Genomic DNA, 16,065 nt, shown 5'->3' on the forward strand with positions numbered 1-16,065 from the left:
TGCCAGTCAGGGGCGTGGAGCATCAACCATGGATGTATGACGTCGCGACACCACGCTTCGGTCGTGTCGGAAAAATGGATCTCTACCGTTATACCTGGTATAACGACAATTTCTCGCGGCGACCCCAAGGGTAGCGCTTCCTCCGAGTTGTCGCCAACGCTCTCCCCATAGAAAAACAATGACAGCGCGGAGCAGTTTTAGCCGGATCAAGAGTAGGCGGCTTTAAAGGCTGAAACGTGTTTCATGCTTCTTGCTTTCAGCACGGTCGGCGAGATGTGGACGCCGATATGACGCAACTGCGGCCTGGGTGACTGAGCGGAGGGTCTGGGAAAGGTCTGAGCGGCGAGCCGTGCACCTCTAAATTTTGTAACAAGGCGCCACTGTGTTGCAATGATTGGTTACAGAAGAGAAGAAGTACGTTGTTTTAGCCACTCTGGCCGCTTTGAATGCAATCAGCATGAACGACCAGACAGTTGGCGGCGATCATGTGCACCGTCCGCAGCGTCTTGACCGCGCTGAAAGCAAGAAGCATAAAACCCACTTTATCTCACTAAAGGCGGCAAAGGCACTGCTGCGCTTCAACCAATTTTTTTCCCCCAAGGATTTAGAAAACTTCAGAGGTGCACGTACGGCCATTAGCTGCGACAACAGCCTTTGCCCTGGAAACTACAAACGTGGTGACGTCATTTTATAGTTTACGCACCTCGCGCCAGTGCAACCATTAAAACCAAAGCTTAACCCAGCGGCAAGTGCAGCGCAAAAACGCGTTTGGTCTGAATTCAGACACTTTTTGATCAGGTAGTCTCGCATTGCCAGACATCTCCTTGGCACTGGATTATGGTCTGGCTACACCGCTTATCTATGAGAAGAAAAAACGCTCTGGCTTTTTTTCTTTTTTTTTTTCTTTAAACCAATCACAACCGTTCTATTGTTTATATTCGGACGAATGTAAAATTAGTGATTTCCACGTAGTGAAACATCAGCGTTACGGGTGGTATTATTGTTCAAATCAGACATCTATCCACTATCCAGGGCATAGGGCACCTGGCTGACGAACATTATCCCATCCCTGTGGCTAACGTTGTCACTGGATAACGGTAGCTAGCATTCGATGCTACCGATTGCGGTTTACAGTGGTCATCATGGCGGATGTGGAAGTAAACAACACCCGAACAAAAATAGCCTACAATGTGTTTTTGTTTAGCTGGTTGTTGACCTCTGCGTTAACGTTACCGTTATTGACACACATAACCCGTGTTTTCACTACGGGTTACTAACCAACGCTAAAGGAAAAGTCTCAGTAAAATCACACGACCGTGAGCTAAAACCTTATCATACTGAAACCATGTCATTAAACTATAGATTAGTTTGTTAAATTCATTTACCTGAGCTGATGGACTCCCGTCTTGACTGTCAAATAACATAAAACGGAAATCATCTCTGAGGAAGCCCCTCCTGCTGTAGCGGAACTTTGTCAAGATGAACCAATGGAAATGTAGAGCTGGGGCGAATAGTTACATCCCTCCCACATATATGTAAATAAATAACCGGTGTCCAATGGTTATCGAGGAACACAACTAGCCAATCCATGATTAGATAAGATCGGGCTGATTGACGTAATACATTAACCTATAAATGCAGATGGACTTTAGAGCGTTTCAATCGGATTTCAACACGGGACTCTGACGTTATCAATTATTTGACGTACAGTCATCATATCATCATATGTTATAGCATTGATTACAGTGAATACATTGATTAGGTCAATTATATTATTTACCAGACCTCTATGCCTCAAAACTGCTAATTGAATCAGGAAATGTCTCCGACATCATTGCGATTGATTTAATGGCCACAGAAACACATTTGCCTTGGTAACACATCTTTTATCATGCAGTGGTTACAGATATAAATCCAAGGCGAGAGTAGATCAACGATAACATTATAGTGTATCTTAAAATGTTAGTAAATAGCTTTAGCTTTTTTTTTTTTTTCCTTTTACAGACAAGCTTACCTTTCAAGAACAAAACAAACACACCACCACCCCCTTCTGGGCTCTACCTACAATATCACAAGCTGCCTTTACTGCATTTAGTTCTTATTTCAAAACAACTACGATAAACATCTGAAAAGAAAATGTGTACCGAATAATGAAATCAAACAGTTTGATTTAAAATACATAAACTTTATTGTGAGGTGAGTGTCCAGTAATAGGATTACAGGTCCGCAATGGGTTTGTGAGGCCAGTAGGGGTGCTTGACCTTGTCCAACTTGGTCTCGGGGAAGGTGTGGTTGAGGTCCTCGATGGTCATCTGGTCGAAGGGGATCATGTTCTTAAACTTATCCAGCTGAGAGAGAAAGAGAGGCAGAAAAAAAAAAAAACAGCAAAGTTATAAATACAAGTTTTCTGAAGAAGTCCATGAGGAGTTTTGGTAATTAATGCAACTACTGTCTCACCTCTTGCTCATACTGAGCGATGCGGGCCTTGGATTCTTCAATATAGGCAGTTGCACTTTTATTCTGTTAGAAAATAAGAGAAACAATTACATCTGACAATGCAAAATGACAAACAGCCAAACATAGCGCCGTTACTATTAAACTATTCATTTCAGTTGATTCCAGCTGAAATTCAGGCAACACATTGATTTGTTTGGTGTAATAACTTACAGATTCAGCCTCCTGTAAACTGATGGCGCTTGACTGTGTGTCCACAGGCTCCGGGATCTGCAGGGCTTTGAACTGTGTGTAGGAGGAACATTTATCATTCAGTACTGTGACACAAACCAACAAATGCTAAACACACTAAAGGAAATTATGACTTAGCTGCACAACCACCAGCTTGACTGATTTTTGCAGGGACCAAAAAGGGAATTTAAGCTGTAGTTGTAGTGCCTATTATTCACTAGCACCGTAACCCTCAAAGCTGTTTAAACAAAAAACAGTTGTCCTAAAAGTGACAAGCTAAGATTTGTCAGTTAGATTATATGGCCTCTACGGACCACTCCAATGTATTTTGCTCCCTTAATTTACTATTAATTTGGATCCTGGAAGGTGTCTGGAAAGGTTCCAACTACAGGAAACGTTGTCATGACCCCACACATAAACCAGTCGAGTAAATCTCACCTTCTTCTCAAACTCATCAACCATCCCGGCTTTGGCCACTGTGCTCCTGTAGAAACTCCAGTCAATGGCAGCAGGAGTCTCTGGCAGAGAGGTTAGTCTGGTATAAAGAGAAGAGATGGGTGGCCGGTTAGCTCGGTTGGTAGAGCGGGCACACATATACAGAGGTTTAATCCTTGACGCAGAAGGTCCAGGATTCGAGTCCGACCTGTGACAGTTTTCCTGCATGCCTTCCCCCCCCTCTCTCCCCTTTCATATCTCAGCTTTCCTATCCAATAAAGGCAGAAATGGGAGTCTAAAGTGTAGCAACTTAATAGAAAAATACAGTAGGAAGATGATAGTTCTTCAGGGAGACCAATTAATAACCCAATGCAAATACTGATGAGGACCCGATAAGATGCACGAAAAAAGCAAATACTGATTCAACAGTTATTGTCTGCAGCTTTGATTTCTTCCCCTCAAACCGGCACGGTCAACCTGATCAAGATTGACCAAACTATTTTGTACACGTTTTCAAGCAAACTGCCAAGAATTCAAATACTGAATTCTGCCATGATGCAGCAAATCCACACAAGGAACTGCACACTGTAAAGAAACAGATGCTAGTGTGCAATTGGTCTTTTATGTATTTACATGTGATCGTCCTTCCAGCACATTTTTAAAGCTTCTCAGCCAGGTGCACACTTAAGCTGGGTAGCCCTGGTATGCGCCACTCTCATTGCATCAAGGGTAACATTTCCCTTAGATTGATGTTTTGCTTATCAGCATGAAAACACATCAAGACCGAAGTTGACTTTGACGACTTTCTACATCCCGTTGGTGTAAAACTAACTTGGCAGAGATGGCATCGCTGCGAGTTTTCAGTGCGTTGAACATGCCCCTCTGGTTGGGTGGAACCCGCTCAGCAAACGCCAGCCAGTCAATGGCCTTCAGGGCTACACGACGGCCTGCCATTCTGCCTGTCTGAAAGGTAGAAGGAAATCTTGTTTAGTCCAAACAAACCATTAATGTTCAATTTATGTTAAAGCTATTCGAGAGTTTAACAAAAAGCCTTACTAGCTTTTTGAGTTAACTTGAGTAAGGTTGTTGTCATCCTACCGTTACCAAGGTCAAAACGGAACTTTCACACTTGTATTTTAGAGATGTGTTACAAAAACAGTTTGATGATTTTGGATGCTGTAGTTGCTGCTGAATTGTATTGCATTATACTAAAAATGTTACCTGATTTATATCAGTAAGGGTAGACTAAATATTAGAAACACCTATTAATGCAATACAATACCAAAAAGCACAAATACGGCATCCAAAAAGACCACAAGGTTGAATCAACACATCTCTAAATCACTTTCAACTAAAGCATTTCGCTTCATGAAGGTAGGATTTATTGCAGGGCTGTGTATTGGGCTACCATTAGTTTTAGCTCTATGTGTGTAGCAAGTGTAATAATGACATACATTTATACTGTGGTGATATATATGGAAAGACACGTACAGGCTGCTGACACAAAGGTCAAGTAAATGTCCTTGATTAATAAGTAAAGCCTAGTTCGTTGTAGCCTAGACAGACAAAAACATGTTCACCTCCAATTTAACGTAACGTTATACTGCGATGTTATATCATATTGCAGTTACTCAATTCAGTGTGGCAAGTTCACTTTTGTTGATTGACTCCAGGATATAGCTAGATCTCACGATGACCACTATAAAGCTTGTGTTAAACCGCGAAGACAAGTAACGTTAACAGTTAACGTTAGCTTTAACGCAAGTAGAAATGAAGACAATCAATGCCCTCAGTTTAAGGTAGCCTACGTAACGTTAAGTTAACGTTACCAATAAAAACCGTACAACTGCAGGTGCAAATGATAAAGCACGTTTTGAACAACTAGCTAAAGGAGAAGATAAGATGTGGAAAACACATTTTTGACAAGAGGCAATCAATGACGCCGGGCCCTTGACATTTTGCTCAATTCAAGACTCCTGCAAGGCTAGCTTACGGTAGCTAGCTCTGTTAGCCTCCTAGCCAAGGTCAGACAAGTCTCTGAGTAACGCCAGGTTTTTCATGAAACACCGAGCGAACGTTAAGTTCACTGCTGAATCTCGTGTATAACGATAAATGTATAAGCTACACAAACAATGATTTAAACAGCTTTTCATTAGACGGTCTTTCATTCAGCAAACCGCTCCGCTTATGTACTCACCTCGCTGTACAAAGTGACAGAGTGGAACAACGGAAGTGCTTTTTCTTCATGAGCAAAGGAAGCAGCAGCGAGGTCGCCACCGCCCTCTGCTGGACTGGCAGAGTAGCCTACCCACAGCGAGTTAATACTCAACCAATCAGTCAGTCAATCAATCAATCAATCAATGATATTTGTCGCATGAAATCGTACGAGGTAGGCCTACAATGCTAGTGAAATATAATCACATCAGCTCCTTCAACGTGTGCATGATCAGAATGTGTGTGTGTGTGTGTGTGTGTGTGTGTGTGTGTGTGTGTGTGTGTGTGTGTGTGTGTGTGTGTATGTGTCTTCTTGCCTTCTCCCTCCTTCATTTGTTCAACTAAAGCTTTTCCCAAGGCTACATCTGCAACTATGAGTTTTACTGTAGCTTATATCACCTAAGTGCTTTAATGGGGAACATTTTTTAAAGGCTACCCCACAATAAACTGTAAGTCGTATTCCTGCAGCTATTTTATTTAGCCTATAAACGACACACGATCACGTTTTGTTGTAGAAGTAGGGCAAAGAGTGAGTGAGAAAAGGTCTGAAGAGGAGATGTTTTTTTTTCTTCGTTTAATATAACCTATGTTAAACATTGGTTAATAAAGGCCAAGTTACAAGAACTAACATAGGCTAACTACTGGTAGGCTATGAGTGACAGTGTAATATACATTAAGTGAACCAAACAACAATTTTGAATCAATAAAGCCACTGAATGCACCACGTCAGTTTGGCCATTTAAAAAAAATAGGCTATATGTAGCCTATATTTTTACACAACTGTATCGAGTTGATCATTTGTGCTATATTTCAGATAACTGGGCATGGTGAATAAAACATATAGGCAGGTGAATGTCGGCCTATTGGTGCGCAATACGCAGCAACAACACGTACCACAATTTTACAATTAAAGTTGTCTTATTGGAAATATGTTTTAGCCTACTAGACAGGAGGTAGGCTGTAGCTATGGTCCAAGTGCCCGTTAAACACATATATCCTGAAATGACAATGAAATGAAAGGATTTGTTAGATTATATGCTTAATGCTTTATTCAAAAGTAAAACAAACGTGTGATGTGCCAAATAAGACATCAAGTTGTGTTAAAATATTATACTTATTTTACTTAAACATAATAGGGATTAACTGATATGGTTTTACAGGCCCATGTATTACACTCTGTATGCTATTTTAAATTACAGTTGCGCAAAGTAAATGGCACGATATTGGAAAATCACATAATTATTGGGCCATTTTCAAATGAGATGATAATTATGTGCATGGGCAGGCGATGAGTTTTTTTTTGGCAACAATGTTGAGGTTTGGCATGCTTACATACTTCAATTAAAAATTACAATAAACAAAAAACAATCATCTCATCTAAGTCTGTGCTACTTTTGATAAAGTCATGTTTCTTGGAGGAGCACTGTAGGCTGAACTCCTCCACTAATTCATCAAAGTCATAAGTTATAAATAAAAAATAAAACTGTGAAAAAGATTTTTAAAATGAGTCGGCTACATACAGGTTTTGTATAATGTTTATTTACTAAAATCAGTTTTACAAGTAACTGAACATTTAGATAGAGTGATGTATGTACACAGTACAGATACAAAGATATTCAATAAATACCACATTTCCTGCTGCTCTTCAAGCGAGGCTGCAGGGCTTTATGAACACTACAAATTGTATTTACATTTACAGCAAAAATCCTCAAAGAAAATCTATTATCACTCCCATAAAGGCCACGCTGTGAGGGTACAAAAATATGTAATACACGTGTTTTTTTCTAAAATATAATTTTGCTCGATGTTTACAAAATGTAGAAATCGTGACAGGAACTGCTGTAAGGAAATACAAACATTCAAACAGCAACTCTGGTAAACTGCAGTTTTACCAGAAACAGTCAATGCTGAATGAGGAGAAATACTTCAAGTGATACACTGGTCTTAAGGCACTGACACCGTTTAAGTACTTTTCTGTTGCTTTTAAACCTCCGCTTCAGTAGCCTTCATGTCTGGACACATTTTCACAAACTACTGCGGAGCACGGTGGATGAATTGGAATGAAATATTTAAGACATGCTGTTTAAAAACCTGACTTTTAGAGTAGGCCCTATTGCCTCACAAAATTAGGCCTGTGAATCCACAGAACTTCTTACTTCTTAGTCTTAAAATTAGGAGAGCGATGTGAACTCACTTACGCACACAATTATATATCAAAATGTGTCCCGAAATTACTTGTTTGTTTTTTTTATTCTGGAGGTTAGAAAATTTCTCTAAACTCCAAATACAAAAGAAATGTGCCCGAGGTGTAGAAAACGCATCATCCTCGTTCATAAGTGTATTGCAACCATGACATAAGACATATTTTCTCTTAAAATCACACGTACACACGCAGTACTACTAAGACAAATAGTACATCCCATAAGTGACGGGTCCGCTGAACAGTCCTGGGACCGGCAGACCGGGCCTAGGGAAGGCGTTTGACGGACCCCACGTTGGAGACCCCATGTGCGCTCCGAGTGGGAGCGGCAGCGCGAAGGCGGGCAGGATGGGCTTGGAGGCCAGTTTATACTTTTCCAGCTCGGCCTCCTGCAGTCTCTTGGCTTTGGCCCTCCTGTTCTGAAACCAAATTTTGACCTGAGTCTCCGTCAGGTTAAGAGAGTTGGAGAACTCGGCTCTCTCGGCGATGGAGAGGTACTGCTTCTGGCGAAACTTGCGCTCCAGCGCCAGCAGCTGGGAGGTAGTGAAGGGCGTGCGAGGTTTCCTGTTGTTTTTGTGTTTCCTTAAAGTACACGGAGTTGGACTTGAGCTCCCTGTAAGAGAACAAATTACAAAGAGAAATAGCTGAGGTTAGATTCAACTGAAGCTTGTCGATCATCGCAGCAGGTGAACATGTGAGCATCTAATATGAAATGCAAACACATGATACAGCAAGTAAATATATCAATAAATACGTTTAACTATATTGATGAAGACAAATTAAACCTCTATTTCAATATGCACCAGAAACTGATCACATTCATTCGTGCAGCTATTGTCAAGTTATATCACGCTATCACCCTTTAATATTTGCTTGCATATGTCACCTGTATCTGAAGGTAAATATCAAATAGCCTCTATTAAGGAATGTGTAGAAAAACAATAAAAGAAAGAACAATCTAAAAGAAACCAAATATGGTCAGTGGCACAACACTTTACCATTATGTATGTGCTGTTTGTAAGACATAACAAAAGCCAAAATGCAAGAGAGAATTTTACGCACAGTCTTTGGAGCTACAGGGGCAATATTAATATGACTGTGACACAACAAGGACATTATTATGAGTGTATCTGTAGCCTAATAACACTATTTGCTTTGCCCCTTTGATTATCGACGAATACATGTGAAAAAGTATCCTTGAGTTTGCAAAACTCTCATAACAGCAGAGGGACGGACTTACGAGGTGGAGTAGAAAGGGAGGACGTCTGGAACCAAGTGCTCTGATCTTTCTCACAAAACTGCGGACTGTCCTCGCTGGGACTACTGGAAACTCCCTGCGAGCTCTCCGGGGAAACCTTGCTCTCCGCGTAAAGAGTCCTTGGAGAGAACTGCAAGCCTTGCCCGGCCACGGGCTTAGGCAGGACCAGAGCTAAATCTGTGGGGGGATAAGAAGTCCGACAGGTGGTTTTTTTGGAAATCAAGGACTCGACGCTAAACGGGAGGCTGCGTTTGTATCCTTTCTCAGTGGTCATGTCTTTAGGCTGAAGATCCTCGCCCTCCGTATCCGTCTCCTCTTTCTGATGAAGCAGTTTGGCGTCTTGGGACGGCGACCCCTGCACAGGATTCATCATGACACAAGGGGATGGGGCCATGCACCTCCGTGTAGCCCGTTCAGAGGAATGAAGTCGCTGAGGTGTACAGTGTCCAATATGCGTCTCCGCGCTGTCAGCGGTGCCCAGTAGCTTTTACGCGCTGTACGGGGTCGTCTATAAAAGGACAAGGGCTGTTCCCCCTCCCCGCTCCCACCAATCAGCTCGTCACGTTGGCCTCGTGACGTCTGCGAGTGCGGGTTTGATTGGCCCGCTGCCTTCCAAAGGAACATCAAGAGGCTTTTGAAAGGAAGGAGAAGTTAATCATACAGACCCCATGCGGTGCGGGGCTATTGATGGCCCTCACAAAGTAGCTTAGACCAATTTTAGCGCAATTAACCAGTGGGGAGGATTCTCTTGACCATTTACATCCATTAGCCCGGCACTCCATCCCTATTGGTCGAATTATTCTCCTACTGTAAAGCTAAGCAGGAACTAAAGAGTCACATGTCAATATCAAAGTAAAACTATTATCAAAGAAGAAGAAAAGGAAAAAAAGAAAACAGTGAAATATCTTAAATGAACAGATTCACATATTATAATAAGCACACTGAATTACATTTCGATAAACAAAGAGGCTGCATGAAGTGATCAAACAAAAATAAAACAACCGAGTATAAAAGAATTCAGCTGACGATCAAATCAAAGAAGAAAAGGTGCGCAACCAGGATAGAAATTGATTAGGTATGACTGTTGGTCACACAGCATTACAACAATTTAAGGCCTGTCATGAGCTCTTCTCGCTTCACAATGGCCTCAGTTGAGAAGCAACAGGCGTTTTCTTTCTCCAGGTCATACTATTTAATAAGCCAGACAAGTTGTGTTCTGCGAGGCGCCAGGCTCGGCACGATCAAAAAGGAAGATACCTCGGGGAGAAAAGGCAACGGTTAACTCCACTTAACCAATTGTCCTCCAAATATTTCATAGTCCACTGCATGGAGCTGGGAGGAAGCAGGCGCTGACAGTTAACTGTTTCATGTCTAGTCTGAAACTGATGAGGGTGGAATTTAATTCATTTGGACATGTTTTATTAAAATGATGACAGGAGTCCTACAAACTCATAATCGTCATCTAAATCATCACGACAACAGCGTAGACTGCGCAACAGGTGAGAAAATACATTTAGTTAAGTCAAAGAAATAATTGAACCGAGGTCATTGTAATGTGAATTTATTTAAAAGAACACTTCACAGAAGTGCCATTATTGCGCTCAGCAAGTATTTGTAGAATGCGATCTGCTGTTATGGCTACAGGTCACTTCCCCGACAATTACTGGTGATTATTAGTTCATGAAGTCAGTATTCAGATAGTGTTGCTTGTATCAATACCACAGTGCAAAAATTACAAGTACAAGTCCTGCATTCAAAATTTCACTTGAAAGTACCAAAATGCAAAATTTACTTGAAGTATCAAAAGAAAAAGTATCATTTTGCAGAATAGCCCAATTCAGAGTTTCATATTTATTACATTATTGGATCATTAGTTCCATGAACACGTTTCCAGTATTTTTTTACTGTTTTAAGCAGTTGATACTACTTTATATCATATAGGACAGTTATAGCTAGAATAAATCGTGTTTCAAAGGCTGATTATGTTTTGTAAATGGAGTCTTAATCTGCAAAGCAACTACGATGCATGTAGTGGACTGAAAAGTACAATATTGATGATATGATGACGAGGTGTACTGAAGTAAACGTAGCCGATAACGTTTTTGGAGTCAATTAAGTTCTTCTTTATCACATTATAATTATTTCCCTTCAAGAAGCTCATTGTTTTGCAGGAGACATAAACTCCCTTTAAGCTTCATGATGTCTATCATTTACATTTTTTTCCTTTCAACATGTCCAACATGTCCAACATGTCCTGATATCACATTACAGTAAATGTGTCAGCAGCACACTGTGTCCTCCTGGACATCATCAGTCCAACCCAACACAAGACCCCACTGAGAGCGCCGCACTCATCAACACTATGACATATACGATTAGGATTGGTTAAGTGAGAAGATGGAGTGGTTAATCCGAGAACTTTGCGTTTCCACCCTCTTTCACTCCTCCAAATTACTGCATTAGTTCTCTTCGTGCTTAATTGCTTAATTGGATGAAACAAGAATTACATATTAGACTTGCCATGTTAAAAAACAAACAGTTGGCTGTGTGTTGCAGCCCTGTCCCGCAGCATATGACTGTCGTCCAATTGGAATTAGTGTAATTTTAGTGTAATAAGCTGCTGTTTACCAAAAAAAAAAAAAAAAGATTGTTTGATTGACAAAATTCTTCATTGAGCTCACTAATGGTCGGCCTCGTGAAAGCCCTCAGGTGCAATGAACAGTTTACCCCTTGTCAACTTTGGTTGATGATTCAACTTGAGTAAATCCTGATGTTGAGTCCACTCCTTCATTTTTGATCTGACAAAGCCGGCCCTCTGTCTCCTCACACACCGGGGCCTCTCGTCACCCAGCTGGTTTGGGTTTAAATCCCAGCGAGCGTGTACCCTTCCCTCTGTCTCATCTCCGTAGTGTTGTGCAAGAAGGGGATGAGAGCCGGCCCGCGGAGCACACGGACTCATACAGAGATTCATCTGATACAGGTACACCCAGAGATAAATCTACACAAGAAGTACAGTTACCTCTCCTCCCCTGGTGTTTGGTCCAGCGTATTTAGCTTGGGGCCCCCTCTCCCCTACCCCAAAAGACATTTCTGTAACAGCATGCAGGCGAGTGAACTGTGTCAAGAGGTGTTAGTGAGTTTAAAAGCAGATCTGTCCTTCAAGGTCGGTGCATGCTCGATGGGAAGCGCTTTCCCCTCAGCTGGCACCAGAAATGAAAACTTCTTCACATGCGTGTGCGGGGGCCATTTTCAATACTCGACGCTTTGATGAAACCACTTAGCCAGTTCGTAAAGAGCAAGGGCCAAGTGGCGGCACGATAAGCTATGTGAGAAAATGATTTGATATGCTTATAACGTGATTCTCATATCATATACGTTTGTTTTCTTTGAAAAGACGATCCGGTCAAGGCTGTACTCTTCAGGTGCACCAGCTGATGAACTCAGACTTTGTGGGAGTTCAGGTGAGCTGGTGTCTGTCCTCCATCAACAATGTGTGAATTCCCTGCTGTAGTGAGGCCCTCTGACAAACAAACAGATCATTTAGAGGAGTGAGCCAGCTGTGGAAACCCAATCTCTGTGAGATGTGTCGACAGTGGCACAAAGACCTGTAGCTACAGGCCTCGACGAGATGGACACTTTGCTGACATGACAGCGCAGACAGGGACAAGTGAGTGTGCTTCTCTCGGCATCATCCTGACACGTCACTCTCACATTGCTCTCACTTTTCTGTAAGAAAGGAACATTTCTGTCTTCATTTCTGCACGAAAGCAAGAGGTAATGATTTATCTTTACATGTATTGTTTTAATTTCCTGCCTCTGTCAACACCTCGACTTGTGTGCCTTCCTCACATAAGCAGACTAGCATGGCGCTCTCCATTTAACAGCAGTTTAAATTGCTGTTCTTAGGGTTGCTCAACGCTGTGGAAAAATATTTTGACCTTTCATTTGACTTAACAAGTTGATCCAATCCACATCAGACCAGCTTCAATCCTGCACTTAAACGATGGTTTGACATTTTCTGCCAAAGCCACTTCCTCTTGTGGCATCAGAGCGCCCTGTGTTTGAATGCAGGGTAATGAGGGAAATATTCTTGCTGTGCTGAAGCGAAGAAAGCAAGCTGCCTTCATCATGGCTTCGTTTTTTGGACTGTAAAAAAGCAATCAGGGGATGGAGTGTCCTGCGGTGTTATAGCTGCTGTTTTTAACTCAAACCTAAACACAACAGGGTTTCTTTCTTTGGACTGTGGTGGTGGAATTTGCATTTTAAACTCAAGCTGAAATCAATGTTTGCTCATATACTGATGGCTACATTTTTAAATAACATCTTGAACACTGTTTCCCACTCCAGCATCTTCAAAAACGGATGTTTTAGAGTAGAGTTCTCCTGAACTCTACTGCCAATAGAGATTGTTAAGGAGAAAAACCACAATAGGTGACAATGCAATTGGCAATTTTGTCTGGCTTGCCGTTGGCCATAGAAATCCACATTCTTGAGGAAAGTCTAGAGACAATGCGAGTGGGCGAGTTAGGTTGAGGACTGGGGACGAGGAACTTTGTGTGGCTACTCTGTGGTCTCATTCACAACCCGAAGAATGTCACCACAATCTCATACGCTCTTAGCAGCCAAATCTGTGATGCAGTAGATTTGAGGAAAAAAACCCCAAGGCAGCAGCATCAATTTTCTCTTTTACTGCTGGCTTCAAATCCCAGCGAGGTCAAAACCAGCAACTATTGTATAAATTACAGCAATTTGGTATATATTATATGAAATCTTTTCTTTTGCACGTCATAAAAATGCATTAGCTGGTATTTAAACTGGGTGAGGAGAAAATATATTTGTTGCAACCAATTTTCTTCTTTTTCTTTCATGTTGTCATTAAATGTAATAACTGAGATGATAATTCTCTCTTTGTAGTTGATTGCTGGCAAATTGACAGTCCTCATGCAAGCAATATTCCACTGAAAGACAGATAGATTACTTTGATAATTTGCAAATGTATAATTTCATTGCTCTGGAGAGGAAATGAAATCATCACACCAATAATGACAGAAACTGAGAAAGCATTTCACGTAAAAACTGTTATTTAACAAAAATGTTAAATAACTAAATGTTAAACGTGTTTTCTTTTGACAATTGGTTCCAGTTACCAGGCATTTTTATATCAGTGCTTTATAAAATGTTATAATGAAAAAAACACTAAATGAAGTGGTTACAGGAAATTTTAACTGGCAGTTCAAATGTTTCTTCATATTTGTTGCAGGACATGTAGGTACATTTCAATTTGCTCATGACCATAATTTCCATAATTCAGTTTTAATGACAACAAATTGTTTGTCACTTGTTTCAGCCCTCATTTCTTAATCTAACTTGCCTTATAAATCTTTTACAAGCCGACAAAAGTGGTTGAATGCCGTGTAGATCCAAATTGGCAATGCCTGTCTGATAGTAATAATGTTATTGCAGTCACCAAAGGTCAAAACAAATGTGTGTGTTTGAATATCCTGAGATTACAATTTCAAAGTCCTCCCCATGAGAAGTCGAACAATGGCAAGGGTGGGAAGTTTAAAAAGCGGGGTCTCTTTCAATTAAACAAGCATGGGTTGATCCTGAATAGGGCTGCTCCTGAGCAGCCGGATTGGTTCTCAGAAGATCGAGAGCAGCGACTGTGCAGGCTCTTCTCCTCCTCCTCCTCCTCATCCTCCCCGGCTCCCAAACCAACTGATGTAGTAAACACAAACAACCTGATCTCCTCACAACTATAATTTAGCACTTTGCTCCATTTCCTTATCCCACCTTTTATCTTCTTAGTACTCCCCTTTCTCTCCCGCTGAACAGAGCGTGGACGGGAAAGTATATGGGGTGGGGTGGGGGGGTTGTGCTATTGCTTAATGAGCCTGAAAATACAATTGCACTGTTCTGACTGTGAAGGTAGCCTGCAGGCTAGTGTAAATTAGCAGCACGAGGAAGCCCAGAGGGCTGAGTCTTGCTGAGCGGCCAGAATAGAGAGATGTGGTGAGAGGGGAAAATCCTGTTAGGGCAGTGCATGTGGAGGATTCACGGTGAGTTTTAGACCTGACTGGAGAAGACAGGGCCACTTGTTGCCACGACGAACCCCAGATCTATGGCAATCTCACTGCTGATGTGTGAGACTCATTGAGGCTGCACCACAGCCATGCGTATTGGTATCCATTATGTGAGATGTCAGTTGTTTGTCACATTTCAAACCCATAATTCCAGTTAGTTCCACACAATGGCTCTTTTGAGCCGCTGCTACAATCATCATTCAATTTAATTTTCTATTCTTCTGTAGATTCCAAGTCGAGAGGCGAGAGTCTCCCACATTGCATATGTCCTCTCATGAGCTTTTGACCGCTCCGCTAGGCATCTGCTGCCCATAGCCTGCCCATATCTGCATTCTAATGCACATATCCTGCTGGGATGTTAACTTTAGGCCCTCAGTAATTGATGGCTTCCACACTTCAGCTGAGTCCCCCCTTTTTCATTCTCCCTACCGATTGTTGGTATATCTCTGTGGTTTGGGGGTCTTTCAGTCAACCATTGTTCTTTTATGGAGGAATTATAATAGACTAAAGGAGAGGGAGAAAAGAGAAAGAGAGGAGGGGGAGAAGAGGGTAGGGGATAAAAAGAGAGTCGCTGCTGATATTTAGTGAACTCCGAAGGGGGAGTTTTCATTCTCATTCTGCAAGTTTGGCACATGCCTTCTGTTACTAAGTGGCAGTGCATTGAAAGAGTGCCTTGCATTTCCCATTCTGCGGCTCTGCTAGGTGCCTAGACTTACAACCCTGGCAGCTGTTGGGCCTTCTATGCAGCTATAGACTCCTCTCCACAGGTGAGCTCCCCTACCAAACTCCCAGTCTCCACTTCACTCAATGGGGCCTTTTTCAAGTCTTTTATCAGTGGGGAGAGGCTGACTTTATGTGTGCCACTCACAGAACTGCAATTCGTGGTTCTTAAGATTGCAATTAATGTTATTCATTATGTCACGCATGCAGTTTAAATCAGCACGGGCATGATTTATATTTTGTTTTAGCATCATCTTCTCAAGCTCAATGGATGCAGGATGTTCACATATATTGTTGAAGTTTGTGTACACAGTTATTAAAATATCCTCAAACAAACAAACAAATAAACACAAGAATCATAGTCTGTGGCAAAGAGATTGGTCCCTTTCTGAGGCTTCTCTCAAGTAATCAGCTAGCAAAGACAGAGCAGTGAAAATAATGTGCAACACATTTGAAGAACAATAAAAAAC

The 16,065-nt window shown here is 41.6% G+C and overlaps 3 protein-coding genes across 5 annotated transcripts in view; all 3 read right to left on the minus strand.

Annotated features, from left to right (window-relative positions):
- pnpla6 (patatin-like phospholipase domain containing 6) overlaps positions 1 to 1,470 on the minus strand; it is a 37,832-nt gene extending 36,362 nt beyond the window's left edge. For 2 of the 3 annotated variants that reach the window (XM_078278830.1, XM_078278848.1), the window contains exon 1: positions 1,386 to 1,470. The gene's annotated coding sequence lies outside the window, so the exon portion shown is untranslated. The remainder of the gene's footprint in view (positions 1 to 1,385) is intronic. The other variant, XM_078278839.1, reaches the window with a different exon arrangement.
- A 694-nt stretch (positions 1,471 to 2,164) lies between these two features.
- Positions 2,165 to 5,420, minus strand: LOC144535994 (ATP synthase peripheral stalk subunit d, mitochondrial-like). The gene is made up of 6 exons (XM_078278860.1): positions 5,318 to 5,420; positions 3,953 to 4,083; positions 3,124 to 3,220; positions 2,668 to 2,739; positions 2,458 to 2,520; positions 2,165 to 2,348 (listed from the first exon to the last, which is right to left on the minus strand). The coding sequence occupies exons 2-6, from the start codon at positions 4,072 to 4,074 to the stop codon at positions 2,217 to 2,219; spliced, it is 486 nt and encodes a 161-aa protein (XP_078134986.1). The 5' UTR covers positions 4,075 to 4,083; positions 5,318 to 5,420; the 3' UTR covers positions 2,165 to 2,216.
- Positions 5,421 to 7,523: 2,103 nt separating this feature from the next.
- On the minus strand, positions 7,524 to 9,259 carry LOC144529498 (homeobox protein MSH-C-like). The gene is made up of 2 exons (XM_078268620.1): positions 8,775 to 9,259; positions 7,524 to 8,147 (listed from the first exon to the last, which is right to left on the minus strand). The coding sequence occupies exons 1-2, from the start codon at positions 9,184 to 9,186 to the stop codon at positions 7,735 to 7,737; spliced, it is 825 nt and encodes a 274-aa protein (XP_078124746.1). The 5' UTR covers positions 9,187 to 9,259; the 3' UTR covers positions 7,524 to 7,734.
- Positions 9,260 to 16,065: the final 6,806 nt, after the last annotated feature.

The sequence above is a fragment of the Sander vitreus genome, chromosome 2, assembly GCF_031162955.1.
Source record: "Sander vitreus isolate 19-12246 chromosome 2, sanVit1, whole genome shotgun sequence".
NCBI classification, from domain to species: Eukaryota; Metazoa; Chordata; class Actinopteri; order Perciformes; family Percidae; genus Sander; species Sander vitreus.

Bases quoted from the DNA above. Each gene is read 5' to 3' on its own strand.
- LOC144535994 (XM_078278860.1), bottom strand. From the start codon at position 4,074: ATGGCAGGCCGTCGTGTAGCCCTGAAGGCCATTGACTGGCTGGCGTTT. The intron at 2,740-3,123 runs GTGAGATTTACT...TCCTACACACAG, and splicing joins TTGATGAGTTTGAGAAGAAG to TTCAAAGCCCTGCAGATCCC. The intron at 2,521-2,667 runs GTAAGTTATTAC...ATTTTCTAACAG, and splicing joins GTTTACAGGAGGCTGAATCT to AATAAAAGTGCAACTGCCTA.
- LOC144529498 (XM_078268620.1), bottom strand. From the start codon at position 9,186: ATGGCCCCATCCCCTTGTGTCATGATGAATCCTGTGCAGGGGTCGCCG. The intron at 8,148-8,774 runs GTAAGTCCGTCC...GTTCTCTTACAG, and splicing joins CTCCCTTTCTACTCCACCTC to GGAGCTCAAGTCCAACTCCG.